Source organism: Lepidochelys kempii, chromosome 24, assembly GCF_965140285.1.
Source record: "Lepidochelys kempii isolate rLepKem1 chromosome 24, rLepKem1.hap1, whole genome shotgun sequence".
In the NCBI taxonomy this organism is placed as follows: Eukaryota; Metazoa; Chordata; order Testudines; family Cheloniidae; genus Lepidochelys; species Lepidochelys kempii.
Genome location: NC_136403.1, coordinates 11,445,263 through 11,465,001, shown reverse-complemented (window position 1 = coordinate 11,465,001; position 19,739 = coordinate 11,445,263). Strand labels below are relative to the sequence as shown.

Here is a 19,739-nt window from a genome sequence, read left to right as displayed (position 1 = left end):
TCTTCCCTATGTGTAGCACCTTACATTTATCTTTGTTTAATTTCATTTTGTTGTCTGTAGCCCAGTTCTCCGATTTATCAAGATCCCTCTGCATTTTAGCTCTATCCTCCAAAGTGTTGGGAACCCCCACTAGCTTTGATCTACAGATTTGATCAGTACGCACTCTAGTCGTACATCCAGGTCATTGGTAAAGATATTAAACAATATTGGATCCAGAGCAGATCCCTGTGGAACCCCACTTGAGACCTCACTTCACTCCAACATCATTCCATTAATAGTTACTCTTTGTTTGCGATTAACTCAGCAGTTCTCAAACTGTGGGTCAGGACCCCAAAGTGGGTCACAACCCCCTTTGAATGGGGTCGCCAGGGCTGGCTTGGACTTGCTGGAGTTTGGATTTGCTGGAACCCAGGGCCGAAGCCGAAGCCTAAGGTAGCAGGGCTTAGGTTGCAGGCCCCCTGCCTGGGGCTGAAGGCTTTGAGCTTTAGCTTTGGCCCCCTTTCCTGGAGTGGTGGGCCTCAGGCTTTGGCCCCCCACCTGGGGCAGTGGGGCTCGGGTGGGTTCAGGCTTCAGTCCCCCCTCTGGGGGTTGTGAAGTAATTTTTAGTGTCAGAAGGAGGTCGCGGTGCAATGAAGTTTGAGAACCCCTGGTTTAACCAATTATGTATCCACTTAATGGTAGTTCTGCCAAGCCCGCGTTTCTCCAGCTTACTTATCTATCAGAATGTCATGCGGGACTGTGTCGAAAGCCTTGCTGAAGTCCAGGTATATTTTGTCCACCAAACAGTTACCCTGTCAAGAAGGAAATCAAGCCAGTTTGGCATGATTTGTTCTTGGTAAATCCATGCTGGCTGCTAGTGATCACCCCATCATCCTCCAGGTATTTGCAAATTGAATGTTTTTATATTACTCTAGTAGCTTCCCAGGTATTGAGGTCAGCCTGACTGGTCTATAGTTCCCTGGCTCCTCCTTTTCCCACTTTTTAAAGATGGGGACTATGTTAGCCCTTCTCCAGTCTTCCAGGACCTCTCCTGTCGTCCATGAATTTGTAAACATTGTTGCCATTGGCTCCAAGATTTCTTCAGCTAATTCCTTCAGTACCCAGGTGAATAGCATCCATCCCAGCTGATTTTAATTCATTCAGATCAGTCAGATCTCTGATATGATCTTTACTGATCCCAGTCTGCATCCCTTGCCCTTTTTTGTCTATGGCAACTTCGCTAGTCCTAGTTCTCCAAACCAAATGAACTACCTCATTAAAGGACTTTTTTGACAGTATAGCTCTGTCTACATAGGGGCTTTTGCCAGCACAGCTGTGTTGGTCAGAGATGTAGGATGGTTTTCCCTCCACACTCCTAATAGATACGGCTCTGCCAGCAAAACTTTGTAAAGTGGACCTGGCCTTTGATAGCTTTTTAGGCCAAGGGAGTCTTGTGGAATGGGATTGTGCTGAGCTGGTGGGGAGTGTTTCTCAGTGAACTGTGCGGTAAGCCCATGTTGCAGAGTGTTCCTCTCAACCTGCAGAGGTCTACTACAGATCCCACCTCCATGCAGGAGAGGGATTGGGTGATGACCTGTAGCGCTGGGAGCTTTGTGGAGCTCTGGGGTGTGTGCAGCCCGAGTCAGCCACCATCATTAAAAGGGACGAGCCCCAGAGACTGCGAGATGGGGAGCCAGTGTGGGTGTGAAATGAGGGACAGTTGAGTAGTGACCTATGTTGAGACAAAGTGTGTGTGCTCACTCACGTTTATATGGGTGTGTGCAGGTAGAGGTAGGTATCTGTGGGTAGGGATCCTGGTGTGCACATACAGGAATGTGGCCATAGGCGAGGATATGTTTGGTGTACATGCTTATGGGTGGGTGGCAATGCATGTGTGTTTGTGGGTTGCATGCAAGTGTGTATGCACACTTGTGCAGGTGTGGGTGTATGCATACAAGTCCTAAGCAGATGTCTCTCTTTCCCTGAGACAGTCTTTTTTTTTTTTTTTTACACTTTGTGAACCCTTGCGTAGCTTGTTGTGCCCATGACGTATTATTGAATTGTACTGTATGTATGTGCATGTCAGTGTGTGAGCATAAAGACATGGGTCTGTATAGGTGAACAAGGTGTGCATGGTGTGTGTTAGTATGTGTGTATTGGGGGGGTGTATATATCTATATCTCTGCGTGTGTGTGTTGGGTCGATGGATAAGATATTGGTGTGTGTAGTATATGTATCGGGTGCATGTGTATCAGGGATGTAGCAGTGTGTATTTGGGGGCGTGTAGCATTGTGTATTGGCGTAGCTGTGTGTATTATGTGTGTGTCTAGCAGTGTGTGCAGGTAGTAGTATGTATTGGGGTAACTGTATGAGAGGAGTGTAGCAGTGTGTATCTGAGTTGTAGCAGGTTTCTGAAACCTGTCATTATGCAAGGCACTGCATTTAGCCGTATGGAGTGGAAATCTATCAACTGCATGAAAAAACTTGTACAGTGCATCCGATGAAGTGAGCTGTAGCTCACGAAAGCTCATGCTCAAATAAATTGGTTAGTCTCTAAGGTGCCACAAGTACTCCTTTTCTTTTTGAGTTGTAGCAGTGTGTATTTGTGTGGGGAGGATCTAGCCGGGTGTAGTGGGGGTAGCTGTGTGAATTGGTGGTGTGTAGCAGTGGCTAGCGGCGGTTGTTCAGCAGTGTGTATTGGAGTAACTATGTATGGGAGGGCGTAGCAGTGTCCATATGTGTGTGTCAGTGGGCGTAGCAGTGTGTATTTGTGTGGGGGGGTGTAGCAGGGGTAGCTGCGTGTATCAGGAGGATGTGTAGCAGTGTCTAGCAGGGAGTGTTTAGCAGCATGTATTGGGGTAACTGTATGGGAGGGTGTAGCAGTGTGTATTTGTGTGGGTGGTGAGTAACAGGGTAGCTATGTGTATCGCAGGGGGGTGCGGTGTAGCCCTACATAGCAGGGTGTGTGTACACAGCCCCTGCACTGAGCCAGTTGCCCGCTGTGCTCCTGAGCCGATTATGGCTCTGATAATAGCCCTGGGGATTAGGGGGCTGCATTTGCTGCTTCTTTAGGGTACTTAGCCTCCTGCTCATGAAAGAGGCTGCGCACTGGGCCCCCAGTTGGGTGCTCTGCAGCCCCAGACAGTGGGACTGGGGGCAGCCCCTGCATCTGGCTTGCTGCCCCATGACCCTGCGCCCGCAAGTGCCGTCCCAGCCTGCGGTGTGTATTCCAGAGCAGGGACTGGGATGCAATGCTTGAGGCCCGCAACCCCCATGGAGGGGGGGGAGGAGGAGATGGGGTCAAGCTGGGAACCAGCAGCTCAGGTGGCTGGCAGGGGTAGGGACTACTGGGGGAGGGGAGCTCCTGGGGGAGGCAGAAGTTACTGTGGCAGAGGAGAGGAGGTTCAGACTTTCAGGGGTTCAGTGAGGGCTCCAGGGATATGGGGGGAGGGGCAGGGGAGAGTGGATTGGCCAGAGCTGAGGCAGGGGGAGGGGCAAGGGCTTTCTGGGGATGCTGGAGAGGGGGAGGGGGTGGCCTCAGGCTCCCAGGGAGGTGTGGTTAGCAAGGACTCTGGGGGAGGGGGCAGGCTGAAGATGGGAGGGGGGGTTGGGGGGGTGGCACTGGTGGTTGTGGGCAAAGGGGGCTGGAGGGGGCTCCCTAAGGAGGCAGCAGCTGCTGGGGAGGGGGCCCTCAGCGCACAGCAATCTGCAGGACTTGCGGCCGGGGCTCCCATGCCATAGTAGGTAGAGGAGACTGGTACTAGAGGATGACTCTGGAGGGTCTCATTAGTTCCTCTGTCCCAAGCTCCCTTTCTGCATCTCCCCTCCCCCACTGCCTTGCCCCTCCTGCCCCGCTGGGCCAGCAGCAATGTGTCTAATGCTGAGTCTGTGTATCTGACCTCGTCCTCAGCCAGGCATTTGTTTGCTGGGCAGTTCCCAGCCCCCCACCCCAGCCTGGAGCAGGAGCAGGGCTATGAGGCAGGGGGTTGAGCTGTAGGGCCTCAGCCTGGACCAAGAGCCAGCTGGCCCCTTTGGGTGGGTTGGGGAGGAAGCTGGGGTACTGCGCTGGGAGAGGCCAGGATGTGCTGAATGGGGACTGGATAGAGCTCACTGATCTGGAGCCTAGAGGGCTGCGAGATACTGAGCTGGCACTGCCAGCGTTGCACAGAAAGGGTTGGCGCAGGCTGGGCATGTGCCCTCCAGCACACGGCTGGCCCAGGCAACTGCCCTCAAGTAGGGGGTGTTCCCAGGCCAGACAGCTTCCCCTGTTGGTGCCTGGCACTGCCCCCAAGCAGCTCGGTGACTGAGTGACAGGCTGGCTCTATGTCGGCAGGTCGTGTGCGGATCCAGGAAGGTGCCTCACTGCGGATCGACCTCCTGCGCGCCGAGGACCAAGGCTGGTATGAGTGTCGCGTCCTCTTCCTAGACAGGCACAGCAACGACGACGAGTTCCAGAATGGCACCTGGACCCACCTCACTGTCAACGGTATGTGCCAGGCCAGGCGATGGTGTGCTCTGGCGGGGAGGCTGGGCAGTGCCACAGGGAGACGGGGAGAGATAGAGGCAGTGCCAGCCATGACCAGCTTCCCCCATGCAGGGAGGCTCTGAGTCCTGGTGGCAGCCATGACCAGTCTCCGCCATGCAGCGACACTCTGGGTCCTGCTGCCAGCCGTGATCAGCCCCCTGCCCCTCATGCCAGAGCTGTCTGGGTCCTGGTGCCAGTGAAACCGAATTCCCCCCCCCCCTCCCTTCCCGGGGCATTTTGGGTCCTGATGCCAGGCATGATCACCCCCATCCCTGTGCCAGGGCACTCTGGGTCCTGGTGCCAGTCATGTCCAGCCCTTGCCTGCATTGGGGGTCTCTGGATTCTGGTTCCAGGCATGACCAGTCCCTCCCCTGTGACAGGGCACTCTAGGTCCCCGTGCCAGGCGTGTCCAGCCTTTCCCCATGCAGGGGTGCCCTGGGGAGTGACCAGAGCTCCCTCCCCATCCTGGGCACAAGATTTGCCTGGCACCAGCAGCTATTACAGCCTTCTTAGGCACCTGCACTGGCACTGGTCTCCCCAGCTCTGTGTGAAGAGGCATTGCCTCCCCTACATAGGGCCTAGGTTTCCTAGAGGCAGTGCTGTGGTTGCCTGCCTGCACCATGGCAGGGGCAGTGCTGGGCAGGGCCTGCTGAGGCCATCGTGGCCCCATGCCATGTCTCGGGCTGGGCCTGATGGCGCTCCAGGGTGATTGCGGGTGTTGGATCCCAGTTCTTGTATTGGAATGGGGGGGGGGGTTGGGGGTTCCCAAACCCTGTGGCAGACTCGAAGCAGCTGTGGGCAGGGTGCAGAGAGTGCTGAGTGTGCTGGGGACACACTATGCTCTGGGTCTGATCTCTGCTCCCAGTCCCATCTCCCCCCACCCGCTGCACTCTGGGTCTGATTCTCCTCCCCCGGGTACACGCTTCCGCTCAGGGCCTGATCCTCCTCCTCCGCATTCTCCAGGTATGCTCTGGGCCCAGTTTGCCCCCTCCTTCCCCCCAATACACTATGGGCCCAATTCCACCCCACAGTGGGTACACCCAACACTCTGGGCCCAGTTTTTCCCCCACCCCTCCTCTGGGTATGCTCTAGGCCTGATCCCCTTCCCCGGATATGCCCTGGGCCCAATCCTCCCTGGGCTCCTCATTTAGCCCTGAGCAGAACGAGCACACGGTCAGGGTAAACACGGCTGAGTAGAGTGAGACCATCACACCTGCTCCAGCCCGGGGGACAGGAGCAGTGAGGCATGTCCCTGTCCAGTCCCCGCCCCTCTTGCCTTTGCTAGCCTCTGTGAAACCCTGGCAGCTGCTTTCCTCGAAAGCTCCACTTTTCCCCTCTGTGCCAAGCACATTAGCAGAGCAGCCGGCAAGCTTATTGCTCCAGTTCTTGGGAGCCCAACTCGAGACTCTTCCGGGAACCCTCTGCACATGCCTGAGGCAGCCCCCGTTAGGGGCCCTTGGTAGACATGTGGGTGTAATTCTCCTGTACCCACTGGCAGTGCTAGCTCTGGGGATGTTGGCCAGGCTGCACTGCCATCACAGCCCTTGGCTTCAGCATTCCACACTGGATCTGAGCACATGGGCCCCATGGATGGGTTGCAGGGTCCCATTCCAGGTCTGTACAGCCCAAGTTGCTCAGCAGAAATATGGGGGGGAGCCAGAGCGAGCCCCTAACCCAGCGGGGATCATCCTGCCTTGGCCTAAGGATGCTGTTCCTGGAGCAGACACAGCCCCTGCAGGGCCCCGACCTCCACTCCCTCTTCCCAATCCACCTTCCCAGAGAAGCCTGCAAAGGGACCCAAACCCACCCTCCTAAGTAAACACTTGTAAAAGGCCCAGCCTAACTATTAAACCTCCCAAAGAGCTGGGCCCGACCCTTGGACCCCAGGCAGCACACAATGAGCCTTTGTGCGGAGCCTCTTCTCCATTTATAGCATCAGGGGGTGGGGACTGGGAGGCCTGGATGCCAGGGCAGGTCCATCCCTGCCCTTGGCCTGCAGGAGCCACCCTGACCCTGTACTTTATGCCTTGTGGGCTTTCCCATCCTATCCAGCTGGGGAGGCAGAGGAGTTACCCGAATGCCTCTTTTCTGGCTCAGCCCAGCAGCCTGGCCTGGGGGCTGCAGGCACCCTGCCATCATCACAGGCCCAAGGGAGTGAGCCCTGCTCTGTACGAGGCGTTTGCACAGTCTGTGCCTCCCCTCTCCTTTGCCACAGAAACCCAGTGGCTGCCCCAGGGTCCCAGCAATCCCGGACCCATCAGGACCAGCACAGCTGTGTGCCTGGATGCTGGCTGGGCCCTGGGTGTAGTATGGACAGTGCCCTGTGCACTCTACAGCTGAGTGCAATGGACACAGGCCCTGCCCCGTGGAGTCTGCCATCTCCCTGCAGACAGGCCCTGCCCCACAGCTGGTGCCACCAGCGACAGCTGTGCACCGAGTGCCTCAGTGTTCTGCACCCCCATGGGAGGAGTGTTCAGCACCCACTGCACGTAGCAGGGTCGTGTGTCTGCACCAGCTGCTCACTTCCCTGAGGGGCTGCCTGACCCCAGCTCCCCTTGCGGGGGTGGGATGAGCGCAGTGTTCCTGGAATTCAGGATTCCAGAGACTTAGAGGCTGATTCATTCACTTCTTTAAGCTTGTGTGACACCCCCCCCCCCCCCCCACACACACACATCAGGGTCACTTAGGCTGCTAAAGGTTAAAAGGGACTGCTCCTCCTCTGGCTCTTTGTTTGCAGATCTGGCCCTTCATTTCCTTTGCTTTTATTAAAAAAAAAAAAAAAAAAAATTTAAAGCATCTGGGAACAAACAGTCTAATTCCGCGTCACACAACAGACTTTGTTCACCCCAAAACAAATCTGTCGATATTTCCCATTTTCTGACATTTCTGGGCATTGACAGTTTCAGTTTGGGCTGAATCAAACTTTTTCCAGTTTGTTTATTTTTTTCAGCACAGCCAGTGAAGCCCTCAGTCCATCCTCGGCCCCACACTGCTCCTCACTTCCCCACATGCTCCCTGCACAACACTGCACTGGGGGGAGGGAGTGGAAGGAATTTGCCCAACGCCACAGACAGGCTCGGACTCCAGATGTCCCGCCCCCTGTCCATACCCTCACAACACCTTTTCCCTGAGCCAGGAATGGAATCCAGGAGTCCTGGCTCCTAGCCCTTGGCTCTGACCCTCAGATCACACTCCCTGCCCTGTGCTGCCAGCCCACCAGGACTAAGCAGAGTGAGTGCCTGGGGCTCTCTACAGCAGAACCAGCTGGTGTGGCTGCATGAGGGAGCCCAGCCTGCCCTGGGGCCAGCAGCGCGGTTCTGAAGCACTGTTTCCGTGTCCTCTCCGCAGCTGCCCCCAGCTTCCTAGGGACCCCGCCAGCTCTTGTCGAGGTGCCAGACAGAGAACCCCTGAGTCTCACCTGCTCAGCCATCGGCAACCCCCAGCCGGTCATTGTCTGGAAGAGAAACGACCTGGCCATTGAGAGTGGAGAGAAGGTGCAGGTAAGGGAGGGGCAGCCCCAGAGAGGGAGGAGATCATGTAGCTTTCCCAGGCTGTCTCCTGCATTTCCCCACGTGCTGCTCACTCCGGGCTTCCTCCCTCAGCAAGCGCTAAGAGGGGGTTGGGGCTCATGCAGACATTGTGTGGGGAGCAGAATCCCCCTGTCACCACTGCAGAGTTCTCCCAGCCTGGGGGGCGAAGCTTTGTGTGGGGAGGTAAGTGCATCAAGGGCCTGTTTTGTTGGAGACCCAGACCCGAGCTGAGCCCCTGAGGCATGGGCCCCTCTCTGCCTCCCCCAGAGCTGCCCAGCTCAGCTTAGAAACCAGGGTGGGGCCAGTCCCCACAGGCCACCTGCCCCAGGCACTGGCCACGATCCCCTCTCCCCCAAGAGCTGTCTGGGAGTGATGCTGATCCACGTGCATCCCAGCTTGTCCTGGCCGCTTCCTGTCACAGATCCTCAGGACTGGTGGAACAGTCTGTTGGTGGAAACCCTTTGATGGGCCAGGCCCCCAAAGGTCTCACTGTTCCTTCAGGGTCACCTTCTGAGACTGACCCCTGGGCTCCAGCACTCCTGCTTCATGCTGTGAGGTCTGCTCAGCGAGTCCAGCTGAGCCGGACCCCTGGGAGAGACCTAACGCACCTTCCCCAGCATTCCCAGTGACACTCAAACAGCCAGATTTATCCAAAACAGGCAGATTTATCAGTCAGCTGGAACACAGCAGCGGTAGCCCGGAGGTCAGCACAGAGACAGGAAGACATTCTGGTCAGCCCAGAGCCGCAGCCATGCTGTAGTGAAGCCCATGTTCAGGCTGTGTTTGTATCTGCCTGGCCTCCTCAGTCAGTTCCAGGTGAGAGAGCTCCCAGCTTCCTCCAGGAGCCAGCACTTATCTCGCCACCTCACACCTTCCAGTCATTTGTTCTTCCGCTGACCTCTTTGCTCAGCTTCCCTGTGGAGAGGTGGGGAAATTCCTTGACCTTGAGTCATTGAAGCTTGCATTGTCTCACTGGTCTCCTTGTTGATCTGGGTCAGTTTCAGCCATTTCCTTAAGGACTCTTCATTCCACCCAGCCTGCCCTGAGAGAAAACTTTGTCCTTCTTCTCCCTCCCCCCCTCCCCCGTTCCCCACTGAGTAGCCATGCCAAATATAGGGGAAACTGAGGCACACACAGTGTTCATACAAATAATTCTCATTTTGTCACACTTCCATTCTGCCTCCCTAACCCACACTGTAGATTCAGTTGGATACAGGAGTCTTCATTTCTTGTCCTGAGCTGCTGTGTCATCTTGCTGTTAAATAGCCACCATGTTGTGTCCCAGAGGTGGCTGTGTTTTTGTGCTGGGCAACATAACTCTTCTGTATAGGACAGAAGATCACTGGGGAAGGGGAGGTGAAATACTGGCCCCATCTCGCAGCACCGTGCTGGGGTTGGCACTGTGAGCCTAGGGAAGGCAAGAGATTCAGCTCCTTGGGATGCTGAAATGGCCTGTACAGCTCATAAATCCAAGCCCTGGTCTGCTGCTAGGCTGGGAGTGCCTGAGGACGTCCTTCCCTGCACTCCTGCCTGTACTGCTTTGTGCCTTCACAGGTGAGCAATGGGACGCTGAGGATCACCAGCGTGGAGCGGGCCAGCGCTGGCATCTACACGTGCCACGCCTCCAGTAAGGAGGGCTCTGTCACCCACACCACCCAGCTGCTTGTTCAAGGTAAGGGGAGAGGGCTATCTCTGGGGTTCTGATTGATCTGGGGCGATCTCCGTAGTCAGTGAGGTCCTGTCATCTGGGCACCTCTTACCTTCCACTGAAGAGGCCAGCCTGTCAGACCAAGGGCTGGGTGCAGGTGCATGTGCGTGTGCGTACACACCCGGCACACGCAGTGAGATGTGGGAGTCTGGGCCTCTCTCATGACCCAAAGAAGGATCTTGCAGGGGTAGTCCTCTCCCTCAGGCCGCGTTAGCCCCCCACATCCCCTGCAGCCAGACCTTGCTCACTCCCCTTTCCAAGTCTCTGCAGAGGAATTGAAGCCTCTCTGGGAATCTGTTCTCCATGTCCCATTGGTCCAGTCAGCGCTTCCCCTCCTCAGAGTGAGCTGTCGCCCCCTTCTGCCCAGAGCCTCACTCTGTGCCCTGTGTGCGCCAGGGCCGCCGGTCATCGTGGTGCCGCCACAGAACATCACGGTCAACATCACCCAGGATGCCTTCCTGGCATGCCAAGCCGAGGCCTACCCTGGCAACCTCACCTACAGCTGGTTCCAGGGCAGCAGCAACGTCTATCATCTCAGGTACACAGCGCCAGGAGCCGAAGGGGTGGCACAGGGGCAGCGGGCAGGGGCAGAATGGCCTCTTGTGGGGATGGGCAGGAGCTTCGTCAGGGAACTGGAGACTCCACATCCAGGCACACATCCATACCTGTGCACTCACTGACATGCACCTGCACACTCACACACTGCCGCACACACTGCACACACCCATTGCATTCACACTGCTGTATGCACACATGCCCATGCACTCATACACTGCCACGTGTGCACACACGTGCACTCACATGCTACCACATTCACACACGTGCACTCTCACACTGCTGCACGCACACACACCCATACACTCAATGGCACACACCCGGGCACTCTCACACTGCCACAGAAGCACATACCTCATAGATGTTAAGGTCAGAAGGGACCAACATGATCATCTAGACTGCACATTGCAGGCCACCAGTGCTTAATTTGTAATGAAAGAGTTCCCGGGACTCAAGCAATTTTTTTACATTCATTAACTGATGTAGCAAGCCTAGCGGTGCCGGGGCTATGAACTGCCCAGCCTAGCGGGGCCGGGGCTCAGCCCTGGCACAAATTATGCACTGCAGGCCACAGAACCTCGCCCACTCACTCCTGCAGTAGACCCAGAACCTCTGGCTGAGTTACTGACTTCCTCAAATCATGGTTTAAAGGCTTCAAGTTACAAAGAATCCACCATTTACACTAGTTTAAACCTGCAAGTGACCTGTGTCCCAAGATGCAGAGGAAAGTGAAAAACCTCCAGGGTTTCTGCTAATCTAACCTGGGGGAAAATTCCTTTCCGACCCCAAATATGGTGATCGGTTAGACCCTGAGCATGTGGGCAAGACCCTCCAGCCAGACACCTGGGAAACAATTCTCCATAGTAACTCAGAGTCCTTCCCATTTACAATCCCATCTCCAGCCATTGGAGATATTTGCTGCAGTTGCAGATCGGCTACATGCCAGTCCCATCACACCATCCCCTCCAGAAACTTCTCAAGCTCAGGCTTGAAGCCAGGTAGGTTTTTTGTCCCCACTGCTCCCCTTGGGAGGCTGTTCCAGAACTTCACTCCTCTGACTGTTCGAAACCTTTGTCTAATTTCAAGCCTAAACTTGTTGATGCCGCACACACACATCCATGCACTTACTGACCCACACCTGTGCGCTCATATGCTGCTCCCCCCACACACACCCATGCACTCAGTGACCCACACCTGAACTCCCCTCAGATACGCACACTTTGACACGTGCACACACACACCATACACACACTCATGCACTGATTCATAGAGAAGCGTATACACCACGAGATATACACCTGTACACACACACACTGACAGGTGTCGGTCGGTCCTCCGAGCCCCTAGGGGCAATGGAGAGCAATGGTCTCAGTGGCAGGCCTCGGCCCCACCTCCCAGGCATTGGGGAATTAGCGGGAAGGTGTGCCGGCCGGAGTCAGCAGGGGCAGGGGCACGCCAGCCGGCACGCCCCTCGGGCAGGGGAGCGCCGGCCGGAGTCAGCAGTGCGCCCAACTCCGCTGCGTTCCAGCCCAGGACCCTGACAGTGGTGGGAGGCGAAGGTCCCGCCGCTGGGTCAGCGGGGCAATCCGCACCTGCTGACCAAACACACCCACCCCACGGTGTAGTTGGGCCCCTGGGCTACTTCCTACCTGGTCTCTCTCAGGCGGGTTGCTCCAGTCCCTCCATCTCCTCCGGGTATTCTGCTGCGGGCAGTTCCGGATCCTCCATCTCCTCTGGATAATCCGCTGCGGGCAGCTCCGGTTCCTCTGGGTATTCCGCTGCGGGCCACCACCGCTCCCCCTCAGTATCGGACTCACACTGGCCCAGGCTGCAGTCAGGCCCCTCCAGGTCCTCTGGGTATTCAGCAGCCAGCAGCCGTGGTTGCCACAGGCCTTCCCCCGGGTCAGGCTCCTCCTTGCCCAGGGCTTCGCCTGGGTCAGCAGCAGGATCACGAGGGAGCAGCCTCTGTCTGTCTCCCTCCCTGGTGGTCTCCTCGCTGGGCAGAGGGCCCTACCCTTTGTACTTCCTGTCCCACCCTTCCCCTTCCGGGGATTGGCGGAAGCTTGGCCTGGCCCCGCCCACTCAGGCTCAGAGGGGGGCTCTTTACCCTCTGGTTTGGAGGGGAGCCACCCTGGCTCCCTACACACACACATACGCAACACAATGGCAGAGGTACTGCTGCACAGGCACACACGGAATGTTGTGGAGACATATGCATGCAAGCACACACCTGAAGAGACGTGCGCACACAGATGTATAGTTGCTGACACACAACAACGGCATTGGATACACACCAAGAGATGCAGGCATGCACACAGGCCTACAGCAAGGGAGATGCTCAGAGTCCCTAAGCACACAGATACGTGCAAGAATGTGTGTGCACACGGATACCAGCCCACGGAAAGCTGTGTGGCAAGGCTGATGCACACAGGCAGTATGGTGCTGGTGACAGGAGTGGTGACCCCAGCTGGGTCCCTGTGATGTGTCAGTGCTGGTGGGAGTGTGGGGACTCCCTGTTAGGCCTGGTGGTGCTGAAAAGGGGACTCAGATCCTCTGGTGGCTGGCAGTTCAGACATGGGTGGTGATGCATGGCCTGTGATGCTGACAGTGCTGGCAGCACATGGAGCCCGGGGCTGGAGCAGAGTAGAGGGAGGAGATCGGGGCAGGGACCCCCCGCAGCACCATCCAGATCATACACACCTGGCAAGGGCTTGCGCGGTGAGTGCTGAGGGGGTGATTTGATTGGCTGGTGGCGGGAGGGTGAAGTGGTGCCGCTGGAGTCATAGGAGTCAGCGGGACAGTCAACAGCGATGAGAATGTGGACAGGGCTGTGATGATGGCAGCTGTAACAAAGTGATGGCAGCCAAGGCAGAGCTGTGGGACTGTGGGGAGAGTGGTTGGGTCCCAGTGGCGTGGCCGTGGCTGGACTGTGGGGATTTGGCTAGACAGTGGTGTGGCCGTGGTGATAGTAGCCGGGTCACAGTGTCAGGGCTGTGGAGGAAATGACTGGGTGCTACTGGCAGGACCGTGGGGGCAGCGGGCCGGGCCCTGGGAGCTGGTCTTGGGGGTGCTGCTGAGCCGTTGTGATGTGTTGGGATCAAGTTGCTGTGGATGTGCCCTGAGCCCTGCAGTGGAGACTGCCAGCAGTTTGGGTGCTGGCTCGTTGAGGCAGCTCCTGCTGGGCTGCTGACTCTGCCCCCTCCTTTCCTTCCAGCCACCTGCAGTCTCGTGTTCGTGTCCTGGTGGACGGGAGCCTTTTGCTCCAGAAAACAACCCCAGACGACTCTGGCAGATACACCTGTGTTCCTAGCAATGGGCTCTGGAAACCACCCTCTGCCTCGGCCTTCCTCACGGTGCTGTGTAAGGCCCCACTGCCCCTGCCCTCCCTGTACTGTGTAAGGGCCACCCCATCCCACACTGCCCTCTCTCAGGGACCCTACCGTACCCACACATACTGGCTCCTGAGCTGAGCCCTGGTGGCCCAACTTGTTTGACAGGAGTAGGGAATCGCCTCTGGCCTGTGGCCTCCCCCTTTGTGGCCTGAAACCTGGGAGAGAAAGGCCCATCCCCTGCCATGGTCCTTGGCTGACCTCCCCATCCGCCTGCCCTGATTTGGAGTGTGCCTGCCTCCCACCTGGCCCAGGTCTCTGAGCTGAGGAGCCCATGTGACCATGGCCCAGATGCACCCAGGGGAGCAGTGCTGAATTGCCAGGATCTGGGCTCCCTCCATGGGTAGATCCCAGGGTGTCCCTAGCTTTCCGAGGGCTTTGCCTTGGAGAAGCCCATCGGATAGAGAAGGCACCGTCCCTAGTGCTGCTGCCACCTGGGCTCATCTCTGCCTTGTGGGCCGGCAGCATATTGTGCATATGGCCGCCACACCCTATTCCGCAGCCCCTTCACTGCGGGTCAGGGAGCTCACCCAGGCCTTGACCACGTCCTGCCTGTTGGTGCCTTGCAGATCCAGCCCAGGTGACGACCATGCCACCGGAGACCCTCTTGCCCATGGGGATGCAGGGCATGATCCAGTGCCCCGCCAAGGCCAATCCGCCTCTTCTCTCCATCAGCTGGACCAAGGATGGGCATCCCCTGGAGCTTGATAAGGTACTGACTACACCGGGCCTCCCTGGAAACTCAGCCTCTGCCACACACCCGCTGACAGGGGGCCGCATTCTGACCTATCTCTCCCTCTGCAGTTCCCTGGCTGGTCCATGGCAGCCGACGGCTCCATTGTCATCGCCACGGGGAACGACGACGCCTTGGGGCTTTACACCTGCACCCCCTACAACAGCTATGGCACAGCTGGTGCCTCAGCACCCACCCGCGTCTTGCTCAAGGTGAGAGAGGGGGGCAGCCTGCCTCCACACTGGCTGAGCAGGGGCATGGCTGGGGAGCCCTTTCCTGGTGCCCTCATGCAGCCATGCAACCAGGTGTATTAATTTTGGTGTAACAAGTGGGCCCAGAGAGTCAAGGTGTGAACGTGGCCCAGTCATTGTATAGCACTAAACAGTCAAACGTGGTCGGGGCTTTTGAGTGCAGAGAATTTTTAGGTGGTATTAAAGATAGTGATAACTGACCTTGTTGGGGGAAGGAAAAGAAGTTAGATGAGATGGGCTGGAGCTGTTGCTGCTGCTCTTAAAGTCTGATTCTTCTTCCTGTAAGACAAAACAAGGCAAGCGCACAAGAGGGGCGAGAAAAGACGAGCAAAGATAGAAAATGCAGCTTCTGTCTCTGGTGCTGACTCTCACTTGCAAACTCACTGCTGGAGAAACGCAGGCCCAGCCTATGGTCTGATCAGCTACTCCAAGCCCTGGCAAACTTGTACCAAGCCATTGCTTTTAGCTGCCTCTCTGGTCATGGGGTTAGAGCAGCATTGCAAAAAATGCCATTGTCTTGGTTGGCTGAACCAGACTCTTGTTAGAAGGTGAAAGAGAGTGTGGGCTTATCTATATGAACACTTAAGTTTTTCTAAGTTGTTGTCCCTATGGGTGCTCCATGTGAGGATACGCATGCCCATAAATTCTCGATCAGAGGTTTTTCTGCTAGTAGTGCCTGGTGCACCCTCCTCCCCGAGAAAGGGACTCTAGAAGGCAGCAGATGTTTGACCAATAGCCCTGGTGAGACCACCCATGAGGTCTAGTACCTTTCCCTTATGCCCCTCCACAGTGGGTTTTTTGGAAACCCTCGGCTTCTTTTGGGGACCAAGTCTACAGGGTACCCTCACACGCAAGAGGTCCTACCAGAGTCTCTTCTGCCAACAACTGGGGAGCCTCCTTACTCAAGAGGAGGCATCAGTGCATTAAGAGTTGAGAATAGATGGGGAGGTGCCACCATCCTCTTTCTCCCCAATAAGGTGACTCCCCCCACTGCCATCCAACGCAGATGACTTCAGGGTCTTTCAGGGCTTGATGAAACACACAGCAGAAGCTTTGCAGAATCCCTTGGAGGAAATCCAGGAACAGCAGCACTCCCTGGTGGACATCACCCACGCCTCTACCCAGGGCAAGGTAGCCTTACCTATTAATGAGATCCTCCTCTTGCCAGCCCACTCAGCGTGGCAGACTTTAGCCAGCATCCCATCCACCTGTAAGAGTGCCGATAAAATGTATTGTGTCCAGCCAAGGGCCCAGAGTACTTGTTTACTCATGCCACGCCCAACTCCCTGGTCATCAGTGCTGCCAACAAAAGGAGTAGGCAACATTGTTTCAAGGCAACAACATCTGACAAGGAACTCAAGTGTCTGGACCTTCTAGGACAAAAGAGCCACAGTTCTGAGGCGCTTGCTCCCAAGCCCTGATGGTGAATGTGACTTTACCAGCTAGAGTAAATTTTCACACTAAATTGAGTTTTTGCCTTAGGACAAGACAGAGCTGTTTCATGCTCTTATTACAAAGGGCCAGACAATAGCCAAAGCCCTCCTGTGGCCTCCCTGGACGTGGCAGATATGGCCTCTTTTTAATGGCTACTGCCAAAGTCGTGTGTCAGGCCTCCTGGCTACAATCCTCCAGCTTGCCCAGGGAAGTGCAAAATACTGTGGAGGACTTGCCATTTGAAGAGCCTAAACTTTTCAGTGGCACTACAGATGGCTCTCTTCACCCATTCAAGGGTTCCAGGGTGACGTTGCACGCTCTTGGTATCCAGCTACAAGGAGGAAATACAGCAAGTCTCAGACAGCACAACGCTGCCCAAGAGAACTGCTGAGCCACCCGGAAAGAGGTTTAGGCCATACAAGAAAGGCCCATCCTCCACTGTCACCTCTCAGGTGGCTGCCTCATCCAAACAACCATTTTGACACCTTAGTTGAGGCCCACAAACCCTCCCTATTGGATCTTCAGCTACATCATTCCATTCACCAACTCTTTGTAGACCGTCTTGCCCATGTCTTCCCTTCTTCCCAAAGCCCTGGCTGGGATGATTTATTTGGGGTTGGTCCTGCTTTGAGCAGGGGGTTGGACTAGATGGCCTCCTGAGGTCTCTTCCAACCCAGTCTACGATTCTTGGGAGCGTTGCACCTCAGACAAATGGGTACTGGCAGTAATCTTGACTGGCTATTCCATCTAGCTCAGCTCCATCCCACCTCCCTGTTCATATTCAGGAACCCCACTCAGGAGGGGTTCCTTAAAGCAGGAGGTAGAATCCATTCCTCCAGACTTCATCATTAAGGGTTTCTTCTCCTGGTACTTCCTGGTCCCAAAGGAAAAAGGAGGGTGGAGACCGATTGCAGACCTTCCATCTCTAAACACTTTGATTCACATGCAGCACTTCTGGATGGCCACCCTAGCGGCCATCATTCTGTTGTTAGATCTTCATCACCCTTGACTTCCAGGATGCCTATTTCCGTGTAGCCATATACCCAGCACCATGGTGTTTCCTCAGGTTTGTAGTGGGCACTGACCATCACCAGTACTGTGCCATGCCTTTTGGCCTATCTGCTGCCCTGAGGGGAAAGTCCCCTCCAGCATTACAAAAGTCCCCTCCATCATCACAGCCCACCTTTGGCATCTGGGAACAGTAACTTTTCCATGTCTGGATGACTAGCTCTTCAAAGGCCATCCTTCACTCAAAGGTCAGTCCACCACCAAGAGGGACCTAGCTCTGTTCCACTCCTCAGGCCTTCACTTCAGTGTAGAGAAATCAACCCTATGCAACGCATAGACTTTATCAGGGCCACCATGGACTCTGGCAGCTAAAACATACCTGCCTGTGGATAGGTTCACCTCGATGTCTCACCTGATTTCTGCATGACAGCAGAGCCCACAAACCATGGTGTGGGCTTGTCTTTAGCTCCTGGGATGCATGACATCCTGCACTTTCATAACCCCCCATGCAAGCCTGGCTTAGGACAGCCTACACCCAGTAAGCACAAGCTCTCCAGGGAGGCATCAGTCCCTTGGATGGCACCTGACTCCCTCAGTTGATAGAAGGACCCTCAAAGAGTCTGCATGGGAACCTCCCTCACATCCACCTCTCACACATCATCCCCATGGACGCCTCTCTTCTAGGCTGGGGCACTCACTGACAGAATCATACAGTGCAAGGCAGATGGACTCCTTGAGAGTTGTCACTACATATCAACGTCTTCAAACTTCAAGCCACCTGTGATGCCTGCCTTTGTTTCCTACCTTATGTGGGGCCAGTCAATCAGAGTGAGGTTGGACAACGACGCGGCCACATACTATATAAACTTCCAAGGAGAAGCAAAATGCCAATTCTTATGCGAAGGGTCACTGAGACTATGGAACTGGTGCATACCCCAGTGCATAGATATCTCCATGGTCTATTTGCCGGGATCACAGAACACCATTGCACATTAGCTGAGCAGAATTTTCCATCGAGACCATGAGTGGGAGCTGACCAATGTATTCTTCGAGTAATTGCTCATGTCTATTCCACAATAGGTGTGCGTGCTTGCCACGTGCACTGGTGCTGGAAGTTTTTCCCCTAGCAGTACCCGTAGGGGGGAGCACCCCCCCACTGCGCATGCCTGGCGCAGTATAAGGAGGGCTGTGCTTCCCCCCCCCCCCCCCCCCCAGTTCCTTCTTGCCGCCAGTGAAGGTGCATCGGAACTGCTCGGCTCCAGCTTTGCTGCAGCTCGTCCCCAGAACTCTTAGTTTGTCCCCAGAACTCCCATTCCAAGTCTCTGCCAAGGCACCGTAGCCCGGGCGTCGATCGCTGGCGTCTCACCAACGCGGGTCCACCCATTGAGGCCAGTCGTGGAACAGCTACTACCATCGGTGCCGCTCCTCCGAGTCGAGATTGCAGTCCTGTGGCCGACATAGGTCCCGGCACCACTGATACTCCCGGTCCAGAGGCAGCAGTGGATCATACGCCAGGCCAGCCTCCCCTCACAGCCACCCGTCTACAGACCAAGCTAGCCAGCTGGCCCCGCCAGTGCCTCAGCAAGCGCAATGGCACCAAGCGTCGTGGCTGGCCCAGTGGTACCAGTGGGCACCGTGGCCTCCAGCGCAGCCCCCAGTGGGGGCTCGCTCAGTGGCTGGGGCCTTGGAAGCACCGTTGGCGTCCATCTTTCGACCGCCAGAAAAAAGGTCTGGGGGACCTGTGTTCTCAATACCGTGCCCTGAGTCCAACCAGGTGGTGGATCCTCCAGTGCCGGACGACACCCAAAGCACCACACCAGCCTCACCTTGTCCAGAGGAACTGATTGTGGCCCTGCCCCCTTCGTCCTGCAGGAGGACATCCGGGCCCACCAAGACCTCCTAAAAGGGATGGCAGCGAGCCTCCAACTCCAGGTTGTGGAGATGGAAGAGCCCTCAGACTCTCCGTTCAATGTGCTGTCCCCTTCAGCACTGGGCAGGGTGGCCTTGCCGCTCCATGAAGGGGTGGCAAGAATTTCAAATGCCCTTTGGCAAATACCAGCCTCGTTGGCCCCCATCTCTAAAAAGGTGGCGCACAAGTACTTTGTACCCACGAAGGGACACGAGTATCTGTATACCCACCCGGCGCCCCGCTCCTTGGTTGTCGAGTCAGTCAACCACAGGGAGCGGCAGGGGCAACCAGCCCCGACCCCCAAGAAAAAGACTCTCGGAGGCTGGATGCTTTCAGGAGAAAAGTTTATTCGTTGTCAAGCTTTTTAGCTACGAGTAGCAAACCATCAGGCTCTCCTGGGTCCCTATGAGTTTAACCTCTGGGAATCCCTCCCCAAGTTTGAGGACTCTCTCCAGGAGCACGATAAGAAGGATTTTAAGGCGCTCATGGAGGAAGGGGCGGTGGCTGTCGCAAGGGCATCCCTGCAGGCCGCTTCAGATGCAGCGGACACGGCCGCACGGTCCATGGCCTCGGCGGTGTCCATGAGACGAGCGTCATGGCTTCTGCTCTCTGGGCTCTCCAGTGAAGCGTAGTCATCCATGCAGGATCTCCCTTTCGACGGGAAGGCTCTGTTTGCTGAGGAAAAAGACACAAGGCTGCATGACATGAAAGACTCTCG

General features: G+C 56.1%; 1 protein-coding gene across 1 annotated transcript in view; it reads left to right on the top strand.

Moving 5' to 3' along the window:
- The window catches only part of IGSF9 (immunoglobulin superfamily member 9), a 50,376-nt gene that overhangs the window by 12,463 nt on the left and 18,174 nt on the right, over positions 1-19,739 (top strand). The window contains exons 4-10 of the mRNA XM_073322416.1: positions 4,313-4,465; positions 7,853-8,004; positions 9,589-9,706; positions 10,139-10,280; positions 13,512-13,657; positions 14,256-14,398; positions 14,491-14,631. Coding sequence (XP_073178517.1) covers positions 4,313-4,465; positions 7,853-8,004; positions 9,589-9,706; positions 10,139-10,280; positions 13,512-13,657; positions 14,256-14,398; positions 14,491-14,631 — 995 coding nt within the window. The remainder of the gene's footprint in view (positions 1-4,312; positions 4,466-7,852; positions 8,005-9,588; positions 9,707-10,138; positions 10,281-13,511; positions 13,658-14,255; positions 14,399-14,490; positions 14,632-19,739) is intronic.